The following is a 12,200-nucleotide window of genomic DNA, read 5'->3' as shown; positions in this document are numbered from 1 at the left end:
TCCAATTATATGTGAAGATAGTTTTCAACATTTACTTTTTTATAAAATTCTGAATGCCATTTTTTTCTTTCTCTTCCTTCTCCAAGACAAGCAACCAATCTAATGTTATACATGTATAATTAAATATAATTCCACATTTTTCTTGCTACGAAAGAAGAATCAGAAAAGGAAAGCACCATGAGAGAGACAAAACAAAACAAAACAAAATAAAGTGGAAATAGTAGTATGCTGTGATCTGCATTCATGCTCCATAATTTTTTTCTCTGGAACTAAATAGGAATTTTCATAGTGAATTTTTTGGAATTGTCTTTGATCACTGTTTTATTGAGAAGTCATTCATACTTGATCATCACACAATGTTACAGTTACTATGTACAACGTTCTCCTGGTTCTGCTCATTTTACTCCACTTTTGTTTTGTGTTAAGTTTGGGTTTCTCTAAAATTTGCCTGCTTGTCATTTCTTATTGCACAATAGTATTCGACTACATTCATGTAATAGAACTTGTTCAGTCATTCTCCAACTGATGAGGGCATTCTCTCAATTTATAATTCTTTGCCATCACAAAAACAACTTTTTGTGATCTCTCTGGAATTCAGACTTAGTAGTGGTATTGCCGGGTCAAAAGTCTGCAATGTTAACAGGCCTATGAGCACAGTTCCAAATCGTTCCACAACTCTACCAACAATGCATTATGTCCTAATTTTTCTGCATCCCTTCCAGCAATTGACATTTTCCTTTTCTGTCCTGTTAGCCAATCTGACTGATGTGAGATGGTCATCAGATTTGTCTTAAATTTGCATTTCTCTAATCAATAGTGATTTGGAACATTTTTTCATATGCTTCATATACAAAGCTTTAATTTCTGCCTGTTTATATTCTTTGACCACTTATTAATTGAAGAATGACTTATATTCTTAAGAATATGATTCAGTTCTTTACATATTTAAGAAATGAGATATTTGGGGGCAGCTAGGTGACTCAGTGGATAGAGCACCAGCATTGAATTCAGGAGGATTGGAGTTCAAATCTGGTCTCAGACACTTAATACTTCCTAGCTGTGTGACCCTGGGCAAGTCACTTAACCCCAGCCTCAGGGGGGGGAAAAAAAGAAATTAAGAAATGAGATATTTATGAGAAACAGTAGTTGTAAGAATTGTTATTCAGTTTTCTAATTTAATCTTGGTTGCATTGGCTTTGTTTATGAATAAACTTTTTAATTTAATGCAATCAAAATTATCCATTTTGCATTTTATATTGTTCTCTATCTCTTGGTTGGTCACAAATTCTTCTTCTTCCATAGAGCTGATAGGTAAAGTATTCCTTGCTTTTCTAATTTGCTTATGGTATCATCCTTTCTGCCATACCATTTTCTAGTTTTCCCAGAAGTTTTTGTCAAATAGTGAATTCTTATCTTAGAGCCTGGAATATTTGGGTTTAACAAAAGTAAATTATTTATGTTTAGAAGAATTGCACATGTTTAGCATATTGAATTACTTGCTATCTAGGGGAGGAAATACATTGGGAAATAGGGAGAAAAATTTGGAACACAAGGTTTTGCAAGGGTGAATGTTGAAAACTATCTTTCCATGTATTTATTATTTTAAAAGTAGATTATTTCAGTCATTTCTTATTGTGTTTTGTGTACTTAACCTATTCCATTAATCGACCATCCTATTTCTTAGCCAGTCCCAAATAGATTTCATGACTCCCTCTCTATAATATAGTTTTAGCTCTGGTACAGCTTAGGTCACCTTCCTTTGCATTTTTTTTTTCATTAATTCTTTTAACATTCTTGACTCTGTTCTTTCAAATGAATTTCATTAATTTTTTTCTAGTTCTATAAATTAATTTTTTAGTTTGGTATGGCACTGAATAAATTATTTTAGGTATAATTGCTATTCTTATAATATTAATTAAGCCTACCCATGAATAAATGATATTTTTCTTACTGCTTAAATCTGATTTTGTGTGAAAAGTGTTTTGTGATTGTGTTCATATAGTTCCTGGGTTTGTCTTGGCAAGTAGACTGACAAATTATTGTCTACAGTTATCTTAAATGAAATTTCTCTTTCTGTATCTTGCTGCTGGGCTTTGTTGGTAATATTGAACCATCTCTGTATATCCACCTTGTCATAGTGTATTGTCCTGGTGATAAATTGCTGTAATCTCTTTGCTAATACTTTATTTAAAATCTTTGTATAAATATTCATTAGGAAAATTGGTACATTATTTTCTTTCTCTGTTTTGGATCTCCATGGTTTAGGTATCAGCACCATATTTATGACATGAAAAGAATTTGTTAGGATTCCTTCTTACTCATTTTTCCAAATAGTTTATACAGTACTGTAATTACTTGCTCTTTAAACGTTTGGTAGAATTCACTTATAAGCCCATCTGACCCTACAGATTGTTGAGGGAGTTCATCTATGGCTTGTTCAATTTCTTTTTCTAAAATGGGGTTAGGTATTTTATTTTCTCTTTTACTAATCTAGACAACTTATATTTTTATAAATATTCAACCATTTCACTTAAATTGTCATATTTATTAGCATATAGTTGAGCAAAATAGCTGCTAATTTAATTTCCTTTTCATTGGTGATAAATTCACCCTTTTCATTTTTAATACTGATAATTTGGTTTTCTTCCTTTTTTTTTTTTTTTTTTTTGGCTGAGGCAATTGGGGTTAAGTGACTTGCTCAGGATCACAGAGCTAGGAAGTGTTAAGTCTTTAAGGCCGGATTTGAACTCAGGTCCTCCTGACTTCAGGACTGGTGCTCTATCCACTATGTTCACCTAGCTGACCTCTTCTTTTTTAAAATCCAATTAACCAAAGATTTATCTATTTTATTGTTTATTTATTTGTTGTTGTTGTTTTATTTTTTAACTAAAACCAGCTCTTTTACTTATTATTTCAATAATTTTCCATTTTCAATCTTATCTTTCTTTTGATTTTCAGTATTTTAAATGTGATATTTGATTGGGAATTTTTAATTTGATCTTTTTTAGTTTCATGTCTAATTCATTGCTCTGTCTGTTCTCTATTTTAGTCATATAAGCGTTTAGAGATAAAATATTTCCCCTAAGTACTGCTTTGGATGGGATGTTTTATGCATTCCATAAATTTGGTGTGTTCTCATCATTGTCACTCTCTTGGATGAAATTGTTTCTATAATTTGCTGTCTGACTCACTCATTCCGTAGGACTAGATTATTTAGTTTCCACTTAAAATTTTTATTCTATAGGATATACTATAAGATATATTTAATATGTATGGGAATGCCTGCCATCTAGGGGACAGGGTGGAGGGAAGGAGGGGAAAAACTCGGAACAGAAGGGAATACAAGGGATAATGTTGTTAAAAAAAAAAAAAAATTACCTATGCATATGTACTGTCAAAGAAAATGTTATCATTATAAAAAATTTTTTAAATAAAATAAAATTAAATTAAATTTAAAAAAAAGAAAAAAATGAATATTGAAAACTATGTGCATTTGGAAAAATAAAATGCTATGGAAAAAAATTATTCTATATTTCCATGGCTCTTTATGACACAAAGTTTTTATTGTACTATTATTTGAAAAGGATGCTTTTAATATTCCTGCCTTTCTGCATTTGATTATAAGCTTTTTTTTTTTTTGCCCTATACATGGTCAATTTGTATGTAGTTACCATGTACCACTGAGAAAAAGGCATATTCCTTTCTATCCTCATTCAATTTCCTAACTTTCCAAAATTCTGTTCACCTCCTTAACTTCTTTCTTAAATTATTTTGTGGTTGGATTTATCTAGTTCCGAGAAGGGGAGGTGGAGGTTACTCACTAGGATAATTTTGCTATTTCTTCCTGTAACTCATAACTTCTTTAAGAAATTGGATACCCTGTACAAATAATACTAATGCAAACAAGATTAGAAGGGAAGTAACAAATTGGGAAAATATTTTTAAAAACAAAGGTTCTGACAAAGGTCTCATTTCCAAAATATATAGAGAACTGACCATAATTTATAAGAAACCGAACCATTCTCCAATTGATAAATGGTCAAAGGATATGAACAGACAATTCTCAGAGGAAGAAATTGAAACTATATCCACTCACATGAAAGAGTGTTCCAAATCACTACTGATCAGAGAAATGCAAATTAAGACCACTCTGAGATACCACTACACACCTGTCAGATTGGCTAAGATGACAGGAACAAATAATGACAAATGTTGGAGGGGATGTGGGGAAATTGGGACACTAATGCATTGCTGGTGGAGTTGTGAAAGAATCCAGCCATTCTGGAGAGCAATCTGGAATTATGCCCAAAAAGTTATCAAACTGTGCATACCCTTTGACCCAGCAGCGCTACTACTGGGATTATATCCCAAAGAAATACTAAAGAGCGGAAAGAGACATATATTTGCCAAAATGTTTGTGGCAGCTCTTTTTGTTGTAGCTAGAAACTGGAAGATGAATGGATGTCCATCAGTTGGAGAATGGTTGGGTAAATTGTGGTATATGAAGGTTATGGAATATTATTGCTCTGTAAGAAATGACCAGCAGGAGGAATACAGAGAGGCCTGGAGAGACTTAGGTCAACTGATGCTGAGTGAAATGAGCAGAACCAGAAGATCACTGTATACTTCAACAACAGTACTGTATGAGGATGTATTCTGATGGAAGTGGAAATCTTCAACATAAAGAAGATCCAACTCACTTCCAGTTGATCAATGATGGACAGAAATAACTATACCCAGAGAAGGAACACTGGGAAGCGAATGTAAATTGTTAGCACTAATATCTGTCTGCCCAGGTTGCATGTACCTTCGGATTCTAATGTTTATTGTGCAACAAGAAAATGATATTCACACACATGTATTGTACTTAGACTATATTGTAACACATGTAAAATGTATGGTATTGCCTGTCGTCGGGGGGAGGGAATAGAGGGAGGGGGGGCAATTTGGAAAAATGAATACAAGGGATAATATTATAAAATATATATATAATAATAATAAAAAAAAAAAAAAAAAAGAATCAAACATAACTAAAAACCAACTCAACAGCAGTCACATTTCCTCTACTTTGTATTTGTGAAATTAATTTTTTAACACAAGTATAAAACACTTATCCTTATTAAAAAAAAAAAAAGAAAAAAAAAAAAGAAATTGGATACCATACTACTTGATGAATATATGCTTAGTCTTAATATTACCGCACTGTCTAGAGCAGTGGTCCTCAAACTTTTTAAATAGGGGGCCAGTTCACTGTCCTTCAGATTGTTGGAGGGCTGGACTACAGTAAAAACAAAAACTCACACTCTGTCTTTGCCCCTCAGCCCATTTGCCATAACCTGACAGGCCAGGCCGCGTCTGGCCCACAGGTCCATAGTTTGAGAACCCCTGGTCTAGAATACCTTCAAGATGTAGTTTTCTTTCTTCTCTCTTTTAATTAGATGTATTTCTGCTTTTGCTTGATCTGAGATCAGGATTGCTACCCCTATTTTAAAAAATTCAGCTGAAGCATAACGTATTTTCTCTAGTCTTTTACCTTGAGTCTATGAGTATCTTCTCTGCTGCAAATGTGTTTCTTTGTAAACAATATAGTGTACGATTCTGGTTTTTAATCTACTCAACTGTTTTATGGGAGAGTTTATCTCATTAATGTTCATAGTTATGATTGCTGACTTATTTCCCTCTAACCTATTTTTCCCATTTACACTTTTTTCCTCTCCTTTCACCCTGCTCCTACTCACTAGTATTTTGCTTCTGACCACTGACTCTTTCAACCTGCCCTTCTTTTTCTTTCCCCTTTCCCTTCCTATTTCCCTATAGATTAAGAAAGATTTCTATACTCAATCATTGAGCCAACTCTAATGAGAGCAAAGACTTACCTCCCTTCTTTCTTTTTACTGTAATTTTTCTTTTGCATCTCTTCATGGGATGCATACCCTAATCCACCTTCTCCCAAAACAAATATTTTCACCTTTTAATTTGTTTATATCATCATATCAAAATCAGCTTATATCACTCTGTTTATATATACTCTTTTTAACAGTCCTAACAGAAATACAGTTCAAGTGCTATAAGTATTATCTTCCTGAAGATAAAAGAGATGTAATCAGTTTAACCTTACTGAATAACGTATTTTTTTTCTTTTCCATTTTAACTTTTTGTGTTTTTCTAGAGTCTTGTATTCGAGGATCAAATTTTCTGTTCTGCTCTGGTCTTTCCATCAGAAATGATTAAAAGTCTCCTATTTCACTGAATATCCATCTTTTCTCCTCAAAGATTATGCTCATTTTTGCTGGACAGTTGATTTTTGGTTATAATCTAAGCTCCTTTGCTTTTTGGAATATCATATTCAAAAACCCTTAGATTCTTTAATGCTGCTAAATCTATATAATCCTGATTCTGGCTCCTTATATTTGAATTATTTCTTTCAGATTCCAGTATTTCCTTCTTGATCTGAAAATTTTGGAATTTGGCTACAATATTCCTTGAAGTTTTAATTTTGGGGTCCCTTTCAGGAGATAATCGGTGGATTCTTTTAATGATTATCCTCTGGTTCTAGGATATCAGGACACTTTTCCTTGAAGATTTCTCAAAAGATGTTGTCTAAGATTTTTTGATCATAGTTTTCAAGTAGTCCAATAATTTCTAAATTGTCTCTCCTGGAGCTATTTTCCAGATCAGTTGTTTTTCCAGTGAAGCATTTTATATTTTCTTCTATTTTTTTCATTAAAAAAAATTTTTTTTGACTGATTCTTGCCCAATTCTAATTTTTAAAGAATTATTTTCTTCAGTGAAAATACTTTTTCTAGTTGGTTAATACTACTTTTTAAGAAATTGTTTTCTTTGGTCAATTTTTGTCTTTTCTTTTCCTAATTTTTAACTCTCTTGCATATCCCTCATTTCTTTCCCAATTTTTCTTCTACTTCTCTTAAATGACTTTTAAAATTCTTTTGGAGCTCTTCCAAGAAAGTTTTCTGGGCTTGAGATCAATTTATAATTTATCCTGGAAGTTTATCATGTAGGCACTTTGACATTGTTGTCCTCTTCTGAGTTTGTCTTGATTTTTCCTGTTGCGATATAATTCTATATAGTCAAGACTCTTTGTTTTTCTTGCTCATTTTTTTTTTTAGCCCATTATGTGACTTTTAAAGTTGATATCTGCTCTTGGGGTACAAAGGGGCACTATCTCAAAGCCTTTTGTATTAGCAACCAGGGGTCTGATGACTGGCTTTATGCACTGAGGCCTCAGGTCCTGGCAGCTTGCCTGCTTCACTGGGGTGGCCTAGACTAGTCATAGCCTACTGTTGCTTGGATTCCAAGGCTATTAATTTACTTTTTGTGTGTTGGGCTGGAAGCCTTGGTTGCTGATCTGTGCGATGTGATTTCATGATGATGGTCTAAGGGTTCCTGTTACAAAATTATTTAATAGTATCTTAAGCAGGAAAATGACTTCCCAATTATTAAAAACATTTTCCCCTCTATGACAATGTACATGATTTAAAACATTACAGATCTGTTTCTGTAGTTATGCTAGACTAAGATAATATTGTGTAAAAAAAAAAAAAAAAAAAAAAAAGATAATATTGTGTACAATTTTGATTTTATGTTGTCTCTCTAGTATCATCAAATTGTTTCCAACTTACTACTAAGGTTCAATCAGCATAAACTGATTCTTAACAAATAATCAAATAAATTCAGATGATTTCATATATAATTCAGATGAATTCACATATTCTCATATGTTCTATACACTGCACCGGAATACCTTCCTCATTCCCCTCTCTTATCCTATAACTATAATTCATCAACTGTTTAACCATATGATATTCTGGGCATTTGTAATAAAAATGCTATTATTCAAAAACCATGAGTAAGGTATACATGCATTATAAACCAACTTGAAGCCACAATCAGAACTATCAAAACAAACATTCTGAGAAACAAATCTTATATGGTCTTTCATTGTAGTATTAAGGTTCTTTTCTTATTTAAATTTATTCTTTGTTTATAGTTACTATTATTCTTCTTGAAGATTTCCAAATAGACCCACTGACAACACTGGATAAAGACCAACCAGAGTGCAGTCCAGAAGAGCAAGGACTACACTTCTCCCATCATTATATCACTTTGGAAGCACACAAAAAATATAAACCCCCAGAATGATTTCTGAAAATCATAGTACAAAAAAAAACCCTGAAGGTTGAAAGTGTACACTCAGAAATGAGATGTGAAGAACCCAACTTTAACATAAAGTTCAAAATCAAGAAATCAGCTGGAAAAGGAGTTAATAACCAAAAAAGAAGTTGACCATGAAAATATAATATGGTGACAGAGAAGATCAAGACACAAACTTAGAAGACAATGAAGTGAAAATTATGCAAGTAATACCTCAAAGAAAAGTACAAGTAGTATACCATTCCAACAAGAATTACTGGAAGAGCTTTTAAAAAAGAGCCAAACAAAACAAAACAAAACAAAAAAACCAAAAGATCAAAAGTTGGGAAAAGAAATAGAGAAATGCTGGAAATTATGAAAAAAGAAATTAGCATCTTGGTAAAAGAGACCACAAAATATGAAGAAAATAATGCCTGAAAAAATGATTAGTCACCAAATGGTAAAAGTACAAAATCTCACTGAAAAAAAAAGTTCCATAAAAATTAAAATGATATTAAATTAGTAAATTAAACACACATAAAAATTTTAGATGGACAGGTAGGTGCTACCATCTCCACGAGACATCAAGAAATAATATAACAAAGTCAAAAGTATAAAAAACAGAAGAAAATGTGAAATAATTCATCAGTGAAACAATTGATCTGGAATTCAGATTGAGGAGAGATCATTTTAAAATTACTGGACTGCCTGAAAGACATGATTTAAAAAAAAAAAAAAAAAGATTTTAGATCATATTTCAAGAAATTATAAAGAAAAACTACCCCAATATCTATTAGATGGGGTAACATGATAGAAAAGGGGAAAAAATGACAAATGCTAGAGGGGATGTAAAAAAAATAGGGGCACTGTTGATGGAGTTGTAAACTGGTCCAACCATCATGATGAACAATCTGGAACTATGCTCAATGGGCTATAAAACGATGTATACCTTTTGACCCTAGGTCTGTATTCCAAAAAGATCACCAAAAAAAAAAAAAAAAAAAAGGAACTTAAATATTTAAGCAGCTCTTCTTGTGGTGGCAAAATATTAGAAATTAAGAGAATATCCATTAACTGATGAACAGCTAAACAAATTGTTGTATATATTGTGATGGAATACTATGGTGTAAATAATGAGTGAGGACAGTTTCAGAAAAACCTGGAAAGACTTGTATGAACTAATACATAGTAAAGTGAACAGAAACCAGGAAAAAGCCATATGGTGTAATGGCAATATTGTAAAGATGATCAACTGTGAAAGACCTAGCTAATCTAATCAATACAATGATTCTTAAAAATTTCAAAGGACCCATAATGAAAAAAGCTATCTGCCTCCAGAGAGAGAACTGATAAGCTCTAAGTGTGGAATGAAGCATTCTTTTTTATTTTTCTTGCTGCTGCTTTTTTTTTTTTTTCTTTTTTGGCAACATGGTTAATATGAAAATGTGCTTTGTATGATTACACATAATGATTACACACAATGGGTATCATATTGCTTGCTTTCTCAAAGAATGAAGGAGGTGAGTGAGGGTGAGAGAAAATTCAAACTTTTAAAAAATGAATGTTAATTTAACTTTTAAAGAAAAAAAGAATTATAAGATATCCATTTTGGTTTAGTACAATTTTAAGGTACCGAACTCTTTCTGTATAAGTCTACGAGCCAATTGAGTGGCATTCAAATCAAAAAGAATTAGAGCGTTTCTATCCCTTTATTTATCCTATGTTAGCAATGCCTTGTTATCCATTTTTGTGCTGTTACTTTTAGAGTGGGTCATTCTTCAGCAGAGAAAACAGAAGTTAAAAAAATGAGCAACTCTGCCTTTTCTCTGTTGTCAGTTATTATGAGAAGCAAAGGTCTTATTCTTATTTTGATTCTCCTATTTTTTCCAATAATTTTTTTAAATTTTGCCTTTAATTTCTCTCATCAGTCTCAGCATGTTCTGAACTTTAGAATTTCTGATATTATTTGTATATGACCATATCATACTTACATACAAATTCCATTTTTCCTCCTGTTTCCTTTTCTGCTTCTGAATTTCATTCTTGAGCATCTCCTCTCCCTCCTAAAATAATTTACGCTGAAGCATTTCAATCCACAGGATTCTATTTCCTGACCCTTTAATATCTGCTTTTCTAAAATCTAGAATACATTTAGATTATGCCTAAATTTCCTCTTCTTCTCTAAACACAAATTCTTAAGGACTCCTAATATTTCCACACCAACAACCAACTTCTTTCTTTATATTAAGACTCACCCAGAATACAATTTCCTCTTCTTTTTGTATATGACTTCCACAAATATCTAAATAATTAACATTCTTTACTCTCTGCTTCTATGTCATGCTTCTGTGCCAGGTTTGTGATCTACTTCACAGAGGATTTAGAGAATAATGTATAAAAATAAAATTACACAAGACAGGCTATGACTTACACTACTGAAAAGCAGTCCTGAATGAGATCACAGACCTACAAAGAGATCAAGCAGAACACTTGTGGCCATGTATACCCACTACACATTCATTTGACAAAAAATAAAAAGAAAAGAAAAAAAAAAGTACTTATGGTTGCTCCAAAGTAACTAAAACTACACAAAGACAGTACTGAGCAATACTAATTCATAGAAAATACCCACATAAGCAATATGGTATTGTGGAAAGAGCATGGGCCTTTTAAAAAATAACAAAGTAGATGAAGATCACCAAAAAAGAAAAAAAAAATTTTATGTGCATTCTACAGTTTGTTTCAACTGGGAGTTGTAAATCTCATAATTTAAGTAAGACATTTCAAAAGGTAACAAACTGAAATGAAAGTGTCTTTTGTCTATTACCTAGGCCCAGTTCACAGTCCACTTTCAGTATTTATAGAAACCAAAGTGTTCAGAGAAACATTTACTCAAAAAAAACCCCAAAAAAACAAAAACTTAAGAACATCAAAGAAGGAAAATAAACAAACTAACAAAAAACCAATTATCCATACCAAGACACATTTCCCTGGCTCAAGGCTCCACAAAGAACTTTCAGTGTTGATTTTATGGGTGAATTTTCCTTCCATTAAAACATGTTCCTCATTCCCTTCTAGTATTGCCACACGGATAGAATTACTGCTGAGATCCACAGACACCTGAAAAAGAAAATAAATGGGAGTCATATAATAAAGGAAGAGGAAGAGTATCTTGTGAGATAAGGACTAAATTCATAAAACTGGAGTGGAACAATTTCAAAAAGGTAAGAGAAGAGAGTATAAATTCAGATATTGCATTGGGGATAATTAGCATAAACTTACCAAGACTATATCCAGTAAAAATTTACACTCCAAGTTATAAATGGTTATCATTTGTTATAAATAAACACATACACAAATATAAATATATATCAAATATATAGAATTTGTGAAGTAGGTGCTCCTTCACATTTACAGAAACTAAAACTTCAAAATTAAGCTATCTCTAGATATTTGCAGACAAAGTATGATACTATAATCCAATGCCATTAAACATAATAGACAGCTAAACAAAAGGAAAAAGAGTTAATAAGTCTTGGAAGTAGTTGTGTCTAAGCAAATAACTCTAGGATAGAGAAAAATGGCTATCTTTGGGAAGGAGAGATCTATCAAGTATTCCTACAAAATAAAATGTGAGGCAGAAGCTGAAAAATAGAGCTTTGGCAGATACAACATGTTGGTGTGCTTCAACACTTAATTTGCCCCTGACCTGGTCACACTTTTAATCCTTTAGTTACTAAATTTTTCTAACCAAAATTGTTGGAGTAAAACAACATACAGGAATACATATTCAATTTTGTAAGAAATTGAATGGATAAATAGAATTTGCTCTAATCTGTCTTATAAGCCAATTTTGCTGAAACAGATCTATTTTACAAAGTAATGGAAAAATCAGTCAATTTTCCTAAATGTTTTATTTAAATGAAATAATGCATTTTGACGCACAAAATCTCTGTAGTTCAGAACACAAATATGAAATGAAATCTTTACTGAAAGAGAAAAAAACAATAACACAGCAGTGGTAATAAATGAACCCTGTTACAAACATG

At 32.0% G+C, this 12,200-nt stretch overlaps 1 protein-coding gene across 1 annotated transcript in view; it reads right to left on the bottom strand.

The window, feature by feature from the left end:
- The window catches only part of NUDCD3 (NudC domain containing 3), a 102,404-nt gene that overhangs the window by 28,994 nt on the left and 61,210 nt on the right, over positions 1–12,200 (bottom strand). The window contains exon 4 of the mRNA XM_074288454.1: positions 11,128–11,271. Coding sequence (XP_074144555.1) covers positions 11,128–11,271 — 144 coding nt within the window. The remainder of the gene's footprint in view (positions 1–11,127; positions 11,272–12,200) is intronic.

Source organism: Sminthopsis crassicaudata, chromosome 2 (assembly GCF_048593235.1).
Source record: "Sminthopsis crassicaudata isolate SCR6 chromosome 2, ASM4859323v1, whole genome shotgun sequence".
NCBI classification, from domain to species: domain Eukaryota; kingdom Metazoa; phylum Chordata; class Mammalia; order Dasyuromorphia; family Dasyuridae; genus Sminthopsis; species Sminthopsis crassicaudata.
This window is presented reverse-complemented; position numbering and strand designations above follow the sequence as displayed.